The sequence below is a fragment of the Phaenicophaeus curvirostris genome, chromosome Z (assembly GCF_032191515.1).
Source record: "Phaenicophaeus curvirostris isolate KB17595 chromosome Z, BPBGC_Pcur_1.0, whole genome shotgun sequence".
Taxonomy (NCBI): Eukaryota; Metazoa; Chordata; class Aves; order Cuculiformes; family Cuculidae; genus Phaenicophaeus; species Phaenicophaeus curvirostris.
Window position 1 is genome coordinate 2,504,953 of NC_091431.1, and position 19,515 is coordinate 2,524,467.

Sequence of the window (19,515 nt, forward strand, 5' to 3'; positions counted from 1 at the left end):
TGAACAATACGCTAACTAAAGAGGTATACAGAACTTACAAGCACTTGCATTCTGCACCATTCAGTCTATTGAGACTTCAGGTTTCCCATCAATAAAATAAAGAGTGGAGTCTGGAGATAAACTTAAGTCTGCTTCCTCACTCCACAGTTTAAAACACACCCTTCTTGCAGACAGCAAGCCAGAGTAGAAGCTGACCAGCAACAAAATTCTCTCTGCACAAGGTTTTCACATAAGTTTGAGGTACTTACCACGTCAACAGATGAAGAGGCCACTGTTCCAGAGTGTGTGGAATTCATAGAAACATTCTCTTGAGACTCAATCTGACTTAGAACATCATTCAATACACTTATGGACTCTAGAGAAAGAAATTGAGGAAAATCACTTATAAACAGCCATAAATGAGACACTTCAGTTAGATACAACAAACATGCCAATAAACGCGATATAGCCTGGTACCTCTCAATTCATTTTTTAACACAGTAACTTTATCTCTGCTAACTGAGTATAGTGTTGCATTTTTCAGGCACCTACTCAACAGCTGATGAGAAGTGGTCACTACACTGGTTCAATCAGTTCTGCATCCTGCAGTCAACCATGACACCTACCCAATTCAAGTGCCTGTAACACAACTGGTGGTATATGACATAATTCAAGCCAACAGGAGTGTGTCAGTAAATATGTTGTTTCATTCCCTGAATTATAGTGTTAAGAAGATAATGAGAATTATGCTTTGACTGTCTCAGAAGCAAACATCTGAAAATTAGTCCTGCTTCTCTTATCTTGAAAATCATTTGCAAAACAAGTATAACAAGTCTCATCTCCTAGTGGATACCCTCTTTTCCAATTCACAGAGGGAGACAGGGAGGGGAGGGAAGGAGAGAGGGGGGGAAGGGAAGGAGAGAGAAAGAGGGAAAGTCAGTCAATCTGGGGGGTTGAACAATGCTAAGATTTAAAGCAAGATGATGCACGGCTGATATACAGAACTCAACTACTGCAAAGCCAGGTCATCAAAACCAGCTTGTTCTTTGAAGCTCAATATAGCTAAAATCAACACTAAATATTCATGTATTAGAAATAATCAAACAAAAAGAAGTGAGAATTGTGCACAGACATATAAAAAGTGTTTAAATCAGAGGAGTACAAAATCATTATTTAACTACCTTCACCCTACAGCTGCTGCCCTCAACTTTACAGCCTCTATACCTGTACTGACTTGCACTGTGTCGTGGACCAGCACAGTGTTGCTCTATTGCACAGCACTACCCTAAATATCCTGCAAGTTAGCTGCATACCCTCCAGCAGAATCTTGATTTCATAAACTATTTATTGGTTCCCAGCTTCACTGACAGAATCACCATGATGTTTTATTTGTGGCCTGAATGTCATGAGGGAAAAAGAACATTTAGAAAACAAACATATGTTGCCACCTCTCCTGCCAAAGGACAAGCTTTATCTTTGGGTACAAGAACTGTAATAACATGACATGAGCTTATGACATTTACATAATGTGAAAATATGGAAAAAGCGATTTGTAAATTTTAAGAACCCTTTAAAACCTAATCCCTTTCATCCCTTTTTTTCACTCATTAAATGAATGAAGGAGAAGCAATACAGAGCTACTGGGACAAGTAACAGACCGTTTCTCCTTTTTCTTGCATTAAGCAAAGAAAGGCTGTAACAGTGCTTTAAGATCTTCAAATGAACGTATATCTTTGACCTCCAAGTAAATCTGAATGTTTCCTCCACTTTTTCATGTCCACAATCCATTTCCAAACAGAAATACAACTATCATTCTTAATTATCAAATCTGAAAAGAAGATTATCAACATGTGACATATTTCCCAAGTGACAGGGGACAGGACAAGAGGGAATGGCCTCAAGCTCCGCCAGGGGAGGTTTAGGCTGGACATTAGGGAAAAATTCTTCACAGAAAGGGTCATTGGGAACTGGAACAGGCTGCCCAGGGAGGTGGTTGAGTCACCTTCACTGGAGGTGTTTAAGGCATGGGTGGACGAGGTGCTGAGGGACATGGTTTAGTGTTTGATAGGAATGGTTGGACTCGATGATCCGGTGGGTCTCTTCCAACCTGGTTATTCTATGATTCTATGTTTTTTACATGCAATGACATCATTAACAATACAGAAGCAACCTGCAATTTAATAATGGTGCAGAAGTACAACCTTCTTTTCAAGGGATCTTTCTTCTAGAATACGTGGTATGCATGGACCCTCAAACTGGAGAGCTGGCCAGTGTCTGGAGGAACACTAAGAAGATCATAGAATGGTTTGACTTAGAAAGATCCTTTAATGGTCATCTAGTCCAACCCTCCCTGCAGCAAGCAGGGATATCTTCAACTCAGTCAGGTTGCTCAGAACTCCACCCAACCTGACCTTGAATCTTTCCAGGGATGGGGCATCCAATACCTCCCTGTGCAACGCCTGCCAGTGTTTCTTCCTTATATCTACTATGGATCTCCCCTCTTTTAGTTTCAAACCATTAGTCCTTGTCCTGTTGCAACAGGCTCTGGTAAAAAGTCTGTCACCACCTTTCTTCTAAGCCCACTTCAAGTACTGAAAGGTGGCAATAAGGTCTCCCCACAGCCTTCTCTTCTCCAGGCTGAACAACCCCAACTCCCTCAGCCTTTCCTCAGAGCAGAGTTCTTCCATCCCTCTGATCATTTTTGTGGCCCTCCTCTGGACCTGCTCCAACAGCTCCATGTGCTTCAGAATCGGACACAATACTCCAGATGGGGTCCCACCAGAGCACAGCAGAGGAGCAGACTCGCCTCCCTCAACCTGCTGGCCACTCTTCTTTTGATGCAGCCCAGGATATGGTTGGCCTTCTGTGCTCTGTGCGCACAGCACCTGCTTATGCTGAGCTTTTAATCCACCAGTACCCCAAAGTCCTTCTCCACAGGACTGCTATCAATCCCTTCATTCCCTAGCCTGTGTTGATAAGAGGGGTTGCACTGACCCAGGTGCAGAACCTTGCACTTGTTGAACATCATGAGGTTCATGAGGGCCCAGTTCTCAAGTTTGTTCAGGTCACTCTGGATGGTATCTTGTCCCTCAGCTGAGTCAGCGGCACCACTCAGCTTGGTGTTATCTGCAAACTTGCTGAGGATGCCCTAAACCCCACTGTCTGCGTCACTGATGGAGTTGTTAAACAGTACTGTTCCCAGTACAGATCCCTGAGGGACACTGCTCATCACCAATCTCCATCTGGACATTGATCCACTGACCACTCCCTTCTGGGATCTGACCATCCAACCAATTCCTTGTCCATCAAAAAGTCCATGTATCAAAGCTATATCTGTCTAATTTAGAGAGAAGGGTGTTGTAGGGGACTGTATCAAAGGTCTTAAGAAGTTCAGATAGACAACATCTGTAGCTTGTCTCTTGTTAACTGATGTAGTCGCTCCCTCAAAGAAGGCCACTAGGTTAGCCAGGCGGGACTTGCCCCTGATGAAGCCATACTGGCTGTCTCTAATCACCTCCCTGTCCTCCATGTGCTTTAACACAGCTTCTTGCAGGATGTGTTCCATGACCTTCCTAGGCACAGAGATAAGGCTGATAAGTCAGTAGTTCCCAGGATCTTCCTTTCTACCCTTTTTAAAATGCAAGAAGCGTCACTGTTCACCCTTACTGTCAAAGGCCTCACCAAAATTTGACTTTTAAAATTTGGGGTACTACTATATTTATATTCAGTGCTTCACTTGGATCACACCAGAATCATTTAGTAACACTTCTAGTGATTTTCAAAGCATATGTACGCAGAAAAATCTGTCTTCAAGGAGGAAATGTTCTTTCAATGACTTACGAGTTTATTTCTTTATATCTCTGACAGATATCAACTGCATGAGTCTATGGTTCTAGGCCCAAATTTCCCAAGAGGTATCAGGAGGAAATACATGTTATGTTTTATGTTTCAAGGCAGTTTTCATCCTTTAGTATCAAAGCTACTTTTAAGATGTCAACTTCTTGTGTTGCCTGAAAAGATTAAGCAAGCTATTAGAAAGTCATCAAATACAGGCAGCAAATTTTTTTTTTTCAATAAAGAAATGGGAAAACATGTTATTTTCTTCCTCCTGAAATACTACATTAGAGAACTTTTCCAGTTAAGAGCCTCAGTGCTGATATGCTCCCTTCATCTTCCAGGGACTGCTAGAGCAGCATGCAACTTAAATGTCTCAACATATTCATTTATTTCAGTCTTCAATGTTCTTCCGCTGCCTGGCGTAAGAAACTGGACTAGAATAGCATTAGATTTACAGTAATATTCTAGCAGTTGACTAGACATGAATCTTGTATGTGAGGCAGGGTTGCACCTTCAAAGAAAGAGTAAATTCAATCATTGCATTAAAAAGTACAAAGGTTGTGATCCAATACATTTAATTCAGTCTTTCTGCTTATACCCAGGCACAGAAGCCCAAGACCTTTCAGCATCTCAAATTATGGAATCATGTTACTTTGACAAACATGTCAGCTCACTAGATACAGCTACAAGTGACAGCCTCAGCAATTCCTTTCTAGTACTAGTTAAGCCAAGCCACATCATTCTGCAGTCGCTACTGCCTAGGGGCAAAAAGGGAGCTGGTTACAGTGACTCAATGATTCTGTGACCTAACCTTAAGGCTCTGATTATGCCCTGCTTATCTTCTTGAAAATTTTTCTAGCTTGTTCTAAAGTGCTATAAAATAAGCTGAAACTACTATTTCAGCTTAATTATTAGAAAGAAACATCATCACACAAATAAGGAAAAAGTTCTATCACAAGTCACTGCAGATTCACTGCTGATTCAGAGGCACTGACATTTTCATCTTGCATTAAGTAGATGTCCACCTTTCACTCCTGGTAAAGCGAATGTAGGACAACATATACCAGCAAAACTACATCTTCCACTTCCTCAGATTCCTAAGACCTAAATTCTCACGTAGCATCTTCAAAAAAATCCCCTAAGCAGTATGTTCTCAGATTTTTCTGCTGTTAAAAACACATCGTGTAGTGAATTCATATGTAATTGTGCCTTCTTCTATTTAACAGGACTATACCTGATACTCTTTGGGACTACACAGAAACTGTAAGAACCTGTCAGAACTCCAAGTACCTTTGGGACTAAGCCTATAAAGCTTAGGGAATAACTACTGAGAATATTCAAAGACACTTGAGGCATTAGAAGTAAAGTGAAAAGGCAGGCATAGTCAGTTACACCAACTGTGTCAGACAGCTTGTGGGGCAGGGGAAGGAGTTTGGGCAAAGAAGTGTACTGTGCAATCAAGAAAGATTGCTTTACTGAATATATTATCATTACACCTGAGAAACTTCACTGAGTTACTGATTAATTTCAACTGCCAAATCAAGCGACAATTAGCTATTTCCTTTTAATGAAAATGGCACAAAGTCTATAAAATCATATTCTGGTACACAAGTGAGTTTTTCCTGCTTGATTCAGTTTATGTGCCAAGAGAATGAGAACTGAAGAAGTATTTCAAAAAAAGTTATAACAAGATCGAAGGAAAAAATTGGATCTTTTTCCTTAAACTGACTGTGAGAAAAAGAATTCAATGTTTTCATTGCTTAAAAAGACCACTACTAAAATTTAAAGATGAGACACGACTTCCATTTAGTCTCCTAGAGTTCAGCACCTCCAGCAGAACAAACTTGGCTAAAATACAGTACTATGGACATGATGTAGTTAAATATTAAATAAATGTTTTGCTAGACAGGGCTCTAAATGCTTGATCATTCACACATTAGATGTGGAGCATTTAATTAAACTTTAAGAGAATGACTTCCCACTGTGCTTGCAAAAAAGAGAATTCCAAGTAAAAAAGTACAATCTAATCCAAGCATTAAGTTATGTAACACTGCTACACAAGTAAGAAAAATTACCTTTAAAAAAATAAACAATCAACACGTAACACTCTTATTTTATTACGATCCACAACAAATAAAATCAAACTGCTCTTATCAGTATGCCTGAATTATGAAACAAGATTAATATCGCTGACTATGGGATTTTATACCATATTACAAGCAAATACTTTATGTAATTGCTATTTTTTTATAATTATACATAATGGTTAGTACATGATTGTGCTCTTTATAGCATCAAATTATTTAAATTACTGAAGCCTTCTAGGTCAGTTTTAATTGCAGATATTAGGTATTGTAGCTTTTCATTTTTAACGCAAGTACTCTAATTAGTTCTCCTTATTTAACAGTTGAATACCTCCAAGCAATAAAATGGGGACTTGGGATTAGGAAAAACTTTTAAGATAGAACCGAAAGTTCTATTCAACTAGCTTCTTCAGAATTTTCTTCAACCCTTCTGTTGATTCTCACATACAACAAATTAATGCAAGGGTTTTCATTCAACTTGGCATTAACTATGGCTTCATGTCACTGGAAGGGTAATGATGTATTTTGGTTAAGTTTTGTAGCAAAACAGAAGCTAAGGTATGTACACTGTGTGAGAGGATAACACTAAAGTAATATTTTACTGTAGAAAGCTGCCGTGTTGTATAGGAAGTGTAATTACTTCAGATGTCAAAAATCTTGTCCATTTTTTTCTCCCAATAGCATCAAGGAGACTGTTATGTAATATCATATGTAATGCTGAAGCAATTTTCAAAACAAATTCCCATCTACAATATTTTTCTGCTACCAACCCATAAAAATAACATAGTACGTGTGACAGGATGGAGAACAGATCAGAAGCTATAAAGCTGGAATTATGTTGTTATAAATATCATTCCAGAGCAGGACAGAGAACATTTTATAAACTGACATACACTTGGAGACAGAATATCTATAAGCAAAAGATCAGTGAAGGCAGTCAGTAAGGTGATAGAGAATTCTGGTATGGCTGGCTACATCCCTCTACCAAGATCTGAGAGAAAGGAAAAAACAAATGACTTCACCAAAGAGCTTTTGGGTATGCAGAACTCTATCAAAAAGCAAGATTCCAGGACTGAAAAGGAAATCACAGAATCACTAGGTTGGAAAACACCCGCTGGATCATCAAGTCCAACCATTCCTATCAAACACTAAACCATGTCCCTCAGCACCTCATCTACTCTCGTTTAAACACCTCCAGGGCAGGTGACTCAACCCCCTCCCTGGGCAGCCTCTGCCAGTGCCTAATCACCCTTTCCGTGAAAAAGTTATTCCTGATGTCCAGCCTGAACCTCCCCTGGCACAGCTTGAGGCCATTCCCTCTCGTCCTGTCCCCTGTCACGTGGGAGAAGAGCCCAGCTCCCTCCTCTCCACAATCTCCTTTCAGGTAGTTGTAGAGAGCAATGAGGTCTCCCCTCAGCCTCCTCTTCTCCAGGATAAACACCCCCAGCTCTCTCAGCCACATCTCATAAGACTTGTTCTCCAGCCCCCTCACCAGCTTCGTTGCTCTTCTCTGGACTCGCTCCAGAGCCTCAACATCCTTCTTGTGGGGAGGGGCCCAGAACTGAACACAGGATTCGAGGAGCGGTCTCACCAGTGCCGAGTCCAGAGGGAGAAGAACCTCCCTGGACCTGCTGGTCACACCATTTCTGGTCCAAGCCAAGATGCCATTGGCCTTCTTGGCCACCTGGGCACACTGTTGGCTCATATTCAGTCGGCTGTCAACCAACACCCCCAGGTCCCTCTCCTCCAGGCAGCTTTCTAGACAGACTTCTCCTAGTCTGTAGCACTGCATAGGGTTGCTGTGCCCCAAGTGCAGGACCCGGCATTTGGCCTTGTTAAACCTCCTGCCATTGGTCTCAGCCCAGCGGTCCAGCCTGTTCAGATCCCTTTGGAGCCTCCCAACCCTCCAGCAGATCCACACTTCACAGAATCACAGAATAACCAGGTTGGAAGAGACCCACCGGATCATCGAGTCCAACCGTTCCTACCAAACACTAAACCATATCCCTCAGCACCTCGTCCACCCGTCCCTTAAACACCTCCAGGGAAGGTGACTCAACCACCTCCCTGAGCAGCCTCTGACAGGGACCAATGACCCTTTCTGTAAAGAATTTTTTCCTAACGTCTAGCCTAAACCTCCCCTGGCGGAGCTTGAGGCCATTCCCTCTTGTCCTGTCCCCTGTCACTTGGGAGAAGAGGCCAGCACCCTCCTCTCTACAACGTCCTTTCAGGTAGTTGTAGAGAGCAATGAGGTCTCCCCTCAGCCTCCTCTTCTCCAGGCTAAACAACCCCAGCTCTCTCAGCCGCTCCTCATAAGGCCTGTTCTCCAGCCCTTTCACCAGCTTTGTTGCTCTTCTCTGGACTCGCTCCAGAGCCTCAACATCCTTCTTGTGGGGAGGGGCCCAGAACTGAACACAGTATTCGAGGAGCGGTCTCACCAGTGCCGAGTACAGAGGGAGGATAACCTCCCTGGACCTGCTGGTCACGCCGTTTCTGATACAAGCCAAGATGCCATTGGCCTTCTTGGCCACCTGGGCACACTGCTGGCTCATATTCAGTCGGCTGTCAACCAACACCCCCAGGTCCCTCTCCTCCAGGCAGCTTTCTAGACAGACTTCTCCCAGTCTGTAGCACTGCATAGGGTTGTTGTGCCCCAAGTGCAGGACCCGGCATTTGGCCTTGTTAAACCTCATGCCATTGGACTCTGCCCAGCGGTCCAGCCTGTTCAGATCCCTTTGCAGAGCCTCCCGACCCTCCAGCAGACCGACACTTCCACCCAGCTTAGTGTCGTCCGCAAACTTGCTAAGGGTGCACTCGATGCCTTCATCCAGATCATTGATGAAGACATTGAACAGGGCTGGACCCAGCACTGAGCCCTGGGGAACCCCACTTGTCACTGGCCTCCAGCTGGATTTCACACCATTTCCCACCACTCTCTGGGCCCGGCCATCCAACCAGTTTTCCACCCAGGAGAGTGTGCGCCTGTCCAGCCCAGAGGCTGACAGTTTCTCAAGCAGAACGCTGTGAGAAACTGTGTCAAAGGGTTTGCTGAAGTCCAGGAAGACCACATCCACAGCCTTTCCCTCATCCAGTAGCCGGGTCACTTTGTCATAGAAGGCGATCAGGTTAGTCTGGCAAGACCTGCCTTTTGTGAACCCATGTTGACTGGGCCTGATCACCCGGTTCTCTTGCATGTGCTTCATGATAGCACTCAAGATCACCTGTTCCATGACTTTCCCTGGCACTGAGGTCAGACTGACAGGCCTGTAGTTTCCTGGGTCCTCCCTGCGGCCCTTTTTGTAGATGGGCACAACATCAGCCTCCAGTCCAGTGGGACTTCCCCAGTCTTCCAGGACTGTTGGAAGATGATGGAAAGGGGTTTGGCTGGCACATCCGCCAGCTCCTTCAGTACCCTAGGGTGAATCCCGTCCGGCCCCATAGACTTGTGACTGTCCAGTCGGGCTAGCAAGGCTCTGACCACCTCCTCTTGGATCATGGGAGCCTCATTATGCTCCTCTAGCTCCTGGGTTTGTACACAGACGGAACGACCCTCCTTACGACTAAAGACTGAGGCAAAGAAGGCATTAAGTACTTCCACCCAGCTTAGTGTCATCCGCAATCTTGCTAAGGGTGCACTCGATGCCTTCATCCAGGTCATTGATAAAGACACTGAACAGGGTTGGACCCAGCACTGAGCCCTGGGGAACCCCACTTGTCACTGGCCTCCAGCTGGAGTTAACTCCATTTCCCACCACTCTCTGGGCCCTCCAGCCAACCAGTTTTCCACCCAGGAGAGTGTACGCCTGTTCAGGCCAGAGGCTGACAGTTTCTCAAGCAGAATGCTGGGAGAAACTGTGTCAAAGGCCTTACTGAAGTCCAGGAAGATCCATCCACAGCCTTTCCCTCATCCAGCAGCCGAGTCACTTTGTCATAGAAGGCGATCAGGTTAGCCTGGCAAGACCTGCCTTTTGTGAACCCGTGTGGACTGGGCCTGATCACCCGGTTCTCTTGCATGTGCTCCATGATAGCACTCAAGATCACCTGCTCCATGACTTTCCCTGGCACTGAGATCAGACTCACAGGCCTGGAGTTCCCTGGATCCTCCCTGTGACCCTTCTTGTAGACGGGCACAACATCAGCCTCCAGTCCAGTGGAACTTCCCCAGTCAGCCAGGGCTGCTGGAAGATGATGGAAAGGGGTTTGGCCGGCACACCCGCCAGCTCCTTCAATACCCTTGGGTGGATTCCATCCAGCCCCATGGACTTTTGGATGTCTAGCTGGGCAAGCAAGTCTCTATCCACCTCCTCTTGGAGGTGGTTACAATCTCTCCCTATACTGTTACTACCTGTATGTAGATGCCATCAAGTGGAACACTATCATTAGTCTGGCTGTAATACATAAAATTACAGTAATGCTGCTTCCCTAGAAAATCTTAAGCTATAACTGTCATAACCTTACAGGTAAGAACACAAAAGTTTTCTTAAAAAGATCCAACCATACTGAAACAGTAAATTATTAATGTTACACGTTTACAAAAGAATTCACTGGTTCCATAGACTTTTTGAGGGAAATTTCAGCAAATCCCTGACAGGAGAGCCTTCCCTTCTAAGCTTTGCTGACAAAACTATCCACATAATCAAACTCTCCTTTACCTTGGATACTTCTTGGTTTGCTGGCGTTATCAAAGTCACAGACCTTCTCCCACTGATCTCTCACTGCTTCAGGCGTCATTGGCTGATTCTTTCCTCTGACAATAGCACCCAAGGATCGCTCCCAGCGCACTAATAGGAAACATGAGCCAAAGAGTTCAAGTAACAAATAAACTTATATTTTTTTTCTCTCGATCACTATAATCTACAACATTACCTTCAAGACAATGCAAGAAAGGAAAATTTGTAAGTACTCCAATTTAACTCACCAGTGTAACTTCAAGCTGGTCTAACAAGGCTTTCTTTCTAATACTGAGAAAAGGAATACCACTGGGTTTTAAATTTCACTAAAGCCACATCAGAATGACTGCCCTCTGAAAATATTGTATCAGTGTTAGGATTTTGCCTACTGAAATGTTGTGGCTAGAATATATCTACAGACATCCCATTCTGACATGATTTGAGCTTCTAATGCTTGGGAATCTTCTGAAAGCTTTGGAAAAGTAGAGGGAAAACATGAATATCACCTGTCATCTGTGAAAAAACGTTAATACCAATAGCCAGCATATCCAAATGGTCCCTGAAGCTGTATTTCAATACAGTAACTTGAGAGAAACTGGTAAGGCTAATGTGAAATCCGTTTTGGAAGAATACAGACTTCCTGGATTGCAACTAATCCTTAACTTGTCGTGTTGGTTTTGTTCTTAATTAGCAACAGACAATGAATAAGTCCATACTGGTACCTCATTAACAACCTGGTTTTGTTTTGAAGACAGTAGTCATTATAATGCTGAAAAATCGTATTTTCTTTCGATCAAAGAGGAGAAGCCACAGGCTTTTACCTGTATTAAAACTCAACTCCCTGTGGAGGGCAGCAAAAGCTTTTATAGTGCTGCCCCAATTTCTTTAATCTGTTTAAGGCACTACCTCAGAAAAACTATTCCAGTGCCAGAAGAACACTTACAGTCAGCTAGGAACATATAGAATCTTCATCAACTGCGTAAAAAAAAAGTTTTGGGAGAAGGCAGAGCCATTTCTTGAATTAATGGACTTACTTCTAACCCTCTAATGATATTCACACAAGCTGAAAAATCCTTGAACAGTTCAGGAAAATAATGCTCAGAAGTTCAACATATTTAGGAAAAAAGTTAAGGTATTTCATACTCTAAATTATTTTTTCATCTGGTGAGCTGTCAGTATTAACTGAGTTTTCTTCACACTCATATTTAAGCTAGTTATTGGAATCGCTTAAGGAAAAGACTTAGCTAGCAAGTCTACTGGTTAATAAGAATACTGATTGCCTCAATATGTTAATGCCTATCACTAGTATTTTAAACAAGTATAAATAAAGGTGGAAAGCAACTGTTTACCACTATATGCTACTTTTCAATCATAAAAAAATTGAAGTTACCAAGAAAAGGCAGCAATGCATATTTAGCACAAAAAACGGAGATTCTTCTTGACTTCAGTTATACCCTCAGGATCAAAGAGTTAAGTTTATTTAGGCAGACTTTCAATTAATACTAGTCACCTCAAAAGCATATCACAGCACACACTTAAGGTACAATTTTCCCCCACGTGTAGTCAAATCTGTGACTTTCACTTAAAACAAGCAGTCTCCTCAGTACCACAGGCTTTTGCTAATCTTCTAGACCTAAATAAAAATGTCTTGAGCAGAGGTTAAGTGTGAAGACAATTTGCACACTTTCACTGTCAACTCAAAAAATAAAATCAACCCTGCATGAAGTACTTACATTTTCCAATCCATCCAGCCCCCACCTGGTAAGAAAAAAAGAAAATCATCAGCCTACCACACATTACAAAGCAAAGCTTTGGTAACTTACAGAAACAACAACTGTACTTCAAAACAAATTTCTGAACTACTGCTAGTTGCATTTAACAGTTTAGATAAGCATCAGAACACAAGCAACATAAAGCTTCAAGAACAAGGTAACTGTTTGCATCCAATTTATAAGCTAGCAGTTTGATGATAATATCTATAATGTATTCCATAACTAAGTGATTCTCCTGCCTGAAAGTTGCTTGCTGTGTCTGAATGATTTAGAAAACAAAAATTTCTTTGGAAGTAGTTGCTTTGATACCTTTCCAAACTTAAAAGGATACAATAAGAATTATAACAATCAAACCAATAGTATTTTAAGCATATACATTTGACAGAGTTGTTACCACCTGATGTATTTCATCATACACAGCACAACAGGGTCAATGTTTCTTTTGTCTATGCTGAGCATGTAGTATCTCATGTAAGAATTCAGTTTCAGCAAAAAAAAGGCTAAGACTGGACAGGCTTAAGCAAATGACTGATTTTGAGGGAATGGTCAAAGAGAGGGAAAGAGAGGGCAGAAAGGGAAAGTAAAATTACCTCAAACAGACCGCCATTCTCTGCACAGCTATCGTGGCAAAGCCAAACAACCAAGGGAGCAACGTATTCTGGCTTGAAAGCATCAACCAGATCTAGAGCAAATTGGAGTGGGAAATAATAAAACAGAAATATTGTATGATTTCACAAAATCATTCTCACAATAACACCTTCTGATGAACAGCACAGCCAGGGAGAATTTAAACAACAGTGAGTGCTCTGCCACGAAAAGAAAGAACAAATGAAAGTATTTCAGCAGTCATCAAATACAAACAACTCATGAAACACCTGCATGCTTCCAAACCCAATGACATCAGTTCTCAGCCAAACAGATGAAAGACCATCTAAATGTTGGGAATACCATAATATATAGACTGCAAAGTCAGGTACCTTCCCAAATTCCCATCTGATAGGCAGCCTGAAACAAGGACAAGCCAGCTAGATAGAAATGTACTTGAATAATTTTGCTTTAAATGTGCTAATTAGTTGTAAAGAAAAGACAGCATGAAAAGATTTGCAGCTGCCGAATATTTGAGAAACATCCCTTTTGCAAATATTTCCAAATGAGATACGGGGAATTATCAGCCCTGCTAGCTTTATACTTGAATTGTATTTTCAGATTTTCATTGTTGTCTGCACAAGATAAAACTATTTGAAAATGGAGATACTGTTATATAGCACAGTGCGGCTGTCCAAGCAGCTCCTACCATACAGTCTATCCACTGTCTGAAAAGAAAAAAATAATTTTATTTTTTCGGTTTTTAATATATTATTGTTTCAACAACAATAGATACATAGCTGCCCCTGAGCTAAAAAGTCTGCAAGCATTTTCAAATATACCCTGACAAACAAAGACTTGGGAAAGTTTAGTACAGCAGCTACTTTTTTAGTGGCTAAGCTGAAGTAACAGAAGTTCATTTTTCTAAGTTCCACAAAGGTGAAAGGCAATTCAACTCCATTTAATATGGTGTGTTGTATGCCACACACCATTTAGTCTCAAAAGTCAGCACTTTACTGTTATCAACAATGCTGTTAATCCACTATTAAATAAATTAAGAAATAGGTGTTAGAGATTTTAGAAGAATACAAAAAAGATGCAAACCACATTTAGAGTTCAAGCAAAACCAACAATAAGTGGACCAAGGTAAACATACATAACTGTAGCAATTGCTAAAGCTCTTTCAGACAACTAAAGCTAAACAGTAAAGTACTGAGTAAGACAACAAGGATACTTTGATAAAATATATGAAAATCTTTTTGAAGTTCTAGTGTCCAAACCTTTTAAGAATATGCAAAAAAAAATGGACTGGGAGAGAGGGAGTGAGGTAAGAAGCAAATGATCAGAAAAGTTAACCATCTTATAGGGACATCAAAGGATGTCATATTTTCTTAAAATGACTATGAAAGAAAACTAGGAGGTGGTTTTATCACTCTATGTAAATATCTTCAAGGGAACTCCAGCTACTGAACTCCACTTTATGCTTCAGGAACTCATGGTTAACCTTGAGTGACATAGGTAACTTTGGTTAAACTATTTGGCTCTTTTATAAGTAACTGCAGTAAATCCCTAAAACCTAGAATCTCTAAAGGTGCTAGATCTCTGGATCACTTGGATTATTTAGAGCTGAACCAGGACACTTTTCACAGAACTTAATTACACAACCAATCCATGCATAACTGTATAACCTATATTACTTTTCAGTATCTTATATAGTAGTCTTTAAAAGGTAATGATTCCCCTGGCTTTGAACTATGCCTATCACTAGGGAAAAGAAAGGTAGGAGGAAAACAAAACAGGTTGATTCTGGAAGATTTTCTGAGGGCAATTTCTTTTCACAGACTTTTTTTTTCAAATTCTTCTTGTTTTTTCTGGTCATTTGCCAAAGTAATTAGTCACTCCACTTATCCAAAATTTGCACGTAACACACAGCTGCCTCCTACAGTGTTCTTTATCCCGACTTTGCAGATCTGTTCAAGCATTCAAAGACTAGTAACTGTGCAATAAAAAAAAAAAGTAGTATATTAAGCAACTCAGTTCATTATCATCTCCTGCTGATTATAGAATGCAGTAGTACACACGTGATATGTTATGCAAAAACCAGTATTTTGCAATAGGACAATATTGTAACAAGTGCAGACACCTTAAGGACATACCTGACTCTATATCTGATGAAACAAACCAACCTTTCCATTACTGTAAAAGGATCTTGGACGAGACTCTAATTAAAGAGTCTTGCCACATGAAATTGCTTTTGCAAATTACAAAAATTGCCTTCTTATCTTGTGGCAGAAAACAAGAATTTCTTACAAACAAAATAAGTTGACAGTTCAGAGACAAAAAGACAGCAGGAATAATGAATTAGCAGTGTATTACGTGTAAAGGACTTGCATTTTCTAGGAGATAAGAAGGTTAGCTGTGCTTCAATTCAGTGAAAAATATCAATACACACAGACCTTAAATGACTCACCTTGTGGCATGACAGTCTGGGTCAGCCTGGATCCAGCAGTAGGAGCAATTGTGTTGCAGTGGATATTATACTTTCGACCTTCAATTGCAATTGTGTTTGCAAGACCCAAAAGGCCAAGTTTTGCAGCACTGTAGTTTGCCTGACCAAAGTTTCCATATATTCCAGCAGCTGAGGAAGTCATAATTATTCTTAGGGGAGAGGAGAAAAAGAATACAAAAACAAGTTCAATGATTTTTTCAAGTTGGTTGATCCTACATAACAGTATTTTCCAGCTTTGGCATTATATTCTCTACATTCCATAAAATAAAAGTGTGCAAGTAAGAAAACATTATTTGTTGGTTCTGCCAACAACCAGATGCCTTTTTCATGTTTCGGTGACAGTCTGATAATATGTGAAGACACGTTTTTACAGAATTCATTCAAACAATCCTAACGTGTCTTAAGAACATGAATCACAGAATTTTTACAGGAAAAAAAAAAAAACAACCAAAAAATCCAGATAGCAAAGTAAATAAGAAAGCAAAGTCCTGCCTTGGTTGTCCCCTAACAGTATTGCTGTGGAGACAACTGAACTGCCTCCAAGAAAATTCTAAAAGCACTGTAGTCCACAGTTGGTTTAAGGCAAAAAAATGTTGTGCTGCATGTTTTTTCATTAATCGGAATTAAAAAGAAAAGAGCCTACAACTTCACTTTTAAAAGAAGCTTTACTAGAATCCGTTCCAGCCTTCACTGTACAGCTGGAATTGATCAGAATCTACATAATTTTTATTATTATTTGCTTCATTGACAAAAGTCCACTGTTTTTAATCCAAAAAGAGGTGAGTTACAATCAACATGATCAAGATGAAAAAAGGTACCAAATCTTTACAAAGGAGGCATTTTGCGGACGGTATACATCTATATATAAACTACAGAAGCACTCACTACTGCTGCTGTCTAAGCAAATACAAAAAAGAAGACAAGGGAAGCATTTTCCCAAATGGATACAACTTCTACATTTTAGCCATGTATTCTGCCTGCTGATTTCTTCCCTCATGCTTACAGTTCAGTTCCCTGGATGACAGTTAACATCAGTTTGGTCACAGGATGACAAAGAAGCTCATACAGCTTTCACCATGCGGGTATGGTTGCTTGTATCAATCATGTCAATGTTTTATGGTTTTATAAGGAAAGACTATGAAAGTCAAAAGAACCAAAGGTCCAAATTCATGGCACACTGTCAATTAACAGTAGCACATACCAAAATAGACTAAGAATACTTCCACAACTTCTAAGACAAGTGCATTTGTCCAAAAGCTGGGGTGAGGCAGACAACCCCAAACATAAAAGCCAAAACCCAGAGGGAGAACTGTACGTATGTGTCGCTTGACTAAATAGGGGCAGGAGAAGAATCCCTCCCTCTTGCAGCAACAAATGAGTAACAAACATTTTTAGTCAGTCCTCATAAAAATGTTTTTTCTATAACCCTCTGTCTGGGATATTTGCATCTATGTGGAAAAAACTTATAAAGAATTGGCTGGGCAGGCAATGACAGGACCAGAACTGAAAGGATAAGGGCTTACAGATTTAAACCAATTTCATTTCATTCCAGTGACAGAGGACCCAAAACTCTTCCTGCACTGTCAAAGCATGCATCAGCTTGTTACACCTTACTGAAAAAAAAGAAAATTAAAAAAAAAAAAAAAAGACGAGTTTTTACCTGCCAAATTTCTGATTTTTCATATGATTCCATGCAGCTCGGGTGACCAGGAACGATCCCCTCAAATGAATTCTATGAATTATATCTAGGAAAAAATTAAAGTCAATTTAATAGTTCCGGGATTTCATTTCACAACTTGAAATACACCATTTGTTTCTTTCTCGTGACAAAAACTGCACTCCCTTCACACTCTCAAACTGTTACAAAAAAAGTGGTGGGTCTTTACTTTTTCTGTCTTATAGATGATTTTGAACTGCTTCTTTGAATAAATGCTGATGATTTCTCCCGCCTCTTGGACTGGGCTCTCTTGTAGAGACTTCACAAGCATTTAAAACTCCATTAAAAAACTTTAAGCACAGTCAAACATGGACTACAGAAGTTAGACCACCTTTGCAAAAGTCTGCCCAACTGGATTATCACCACCTATCATCCCACTGAAGGTTCCTCCTGCTCTTCTGTCTCTTGACACATCAGCTTGCTTTCCTCTGATGCTAGTTATGGCTCTTTCAGGACTGTTTAGCATTCAGCCAGTCAGTGCTGGCACTAGGAATGTGTTTTGCTCACAAAAACTGTTGTGTGTGTTTCACATGGCTCTTTCTTGTATTTCACTCAGCAACAGGAGTGGCAGCTAAAGTCTCTGTTCCCCTTTGGAACTACATACACCTACCACGCATTGCAACACAGATCTAGTCTGCAATCTGAATGCAAGGCAGCTAAGCACAAGCAGCTTACCATAAAACTTTCAGGGCAAAAGGTAACTCTCTGATCTGGCACAGACAGCCTTCCCCACCTCCTGTTCTTACTTGTACCAATGGGATGGACGTAACTTTCGCCTTTCACACAGAAAGCACATTTTGAAGTTTATCAACTCACCCCAATCTTCATCACTTATCCGAACAAAGGAACGGTCTCTTAGGATCCTAAAATGAGTAGAATAAAACAAACAAAACAAAAAAAGATGAACAGGTGTATACAGCCCGCACTCAAACTGGAGAAAACCTTCAGGTTTACTCACCCAGCATTGTTTATAACAATATCTGCAATAAAAAAAATAAACAAACTGTGAATGCACTGATAGAAGCTTGTTTCTATTTTCCTCCCACTTCTAAAAATACATATAGACAAGAACACCACACACACATACCATATTACTAGTCTGTAGCTCCTTGTCCAGAATACTGGAACTCTACTACTGGACAATAATCATGACAAGATAAAATACTTTAGCACGGGCAAGTCTCGGCCTGCCAATGGAACAACACCTGACAGAGAGGTATAGCTGAGAAGTGCTTGCTATCTAGAACACAAAACCTACAGGATGTAGCCGTCCTGCACAGTTTTGCAGCCTTTGTTGGATTCCAGAGTGCTCCCAATTATGCAGCTTGCACATCATTTTTGTTACAGCATGCCCAAACGACAATTGAAAGAACTACAGAGTCATGGAGCCACTAAAGCCACCTGGATCATAACAATTTTTCATCAAATATTTTATTTGGCTCCTGTTTCCTTAGATCATGTGTACTTTTAACCATTTAACCCTGAGCTAAAATCCCACAAACTTCATAATTAAAGCAGTGGCAATCACATGGTAAAGAGGAACATTACTTGTTAGATAAAATAGCTCAAGCTTTATTATTTATGTCAAACCATTTTGATCTTCACATAGGAAAGAGAGCTTCCAAAACATGGAAAAGCATCCCTGACTCTTCAGCTAGATTATTTATCCTGATTTTATGCAGCTAGTTATAATACTTGATGAACTCTGTGCTTTGAGACACCAACTGAAGTACTGAAGTACCTAAATTCTGGGGACACCAAAATGGGAATAATATATTGAGATTTAAACTTCTGCTAAAAAGTACCAAAAAGACAGAAAAGTCACCCACATTCAGATTCAGAGTGGAAAGTCCCTGATTTAGGCTGCACTGACTAATCGCATCAAGGGTTGATGTCACACCATGCTCCACACACTTGTTGTCAATTGCACTGTTTATAACAGCTCTCTGCTTGCAAAAAGAGAGTTAGAACAAGAATTAGACAACTGTACCTATCCTCCCAAAAGCCTCAAGTGCTGTCTTCACAAGCTTTTCACCATCTTCCACTGAATCTATTAAAAAAAAAATAGTCTGAATTTCCAGGTAAAACAAGCTAAATACACTGTACTTCAGGATAGGAAGTAGGATATTGACAACTAATTCCACAGAGCTAAGAAAAATAAATTGCATACAATCCTACCATAAAATAAATCCAAATTCAGCCATGATCTGCATATGTCCAAAACCAAATCCTACACAGTACGTCTAAACAGCAGAATGGCTGCCAGTGCAAGAACAATAATAAGGAAAATAAGTAATAATCATCCATTCCCATTTTGCCTCTGACAATTGCAGATGGACAGTTTCAGTACTTCAAAGTTCAA

At 40.7% G+C, this 19,515-nt stretch overlaps 1 protein-coding gene across 3 annotated transcripts in view; it reads right to left on the minus strand.

The window, feature by feature from the left end:
* Window positions 1-19,515, minus strand: part of HSD17B4 (hydroxysteroid 17-beta dehydrogenase 4) — a 201,307-nt gene that overhangs the window by 39,165 nt on the left and 142,627 nt on the right. For all 3 annotated transcript variants that reach the window (XM_069880538.1, XM_069880536.1, XM_069880537.1), the window contains 9 exons: window positions 19,144-19,203; window positions 18,112-18,133; window positions 17,970-18,016; window positions 17,097-17,181; window positions 15,398-15,585; window positions 12,933-13,024; window positions 12,304-12,328; window positions 10,553-10,681; window positions 249-355 (listed from right to left, as the gene is read on the minus strand). In XM_069880538.1, coding sequence (XP_069736639.1) covers window positions 249-355; window positions 10,553-10,681; window positions 12,304-12,328; window positions 12,933-13,024; window positions 15,398-15,585; window positions 17,097-17,119 — 564 coding nt within the window. In that variant the 5' untranslated portion in view covers window positions 17,120-17,181; window positions 17,970-18,016; window positions 18,112-18,133; window positions 19,144-19,203. The remainder of the gene's footprint in view (window positions 1-248; window positions 356-10,552; window positions 10,682-12,303; window positions 12,329-12,932; window positions 13,025-15,397; window positions 15,586-17,096; window positions 17,182-17,969; window positions 18,017-18,111; window positions 18,134-19,143; window positions 19,204-19,515) is intronic.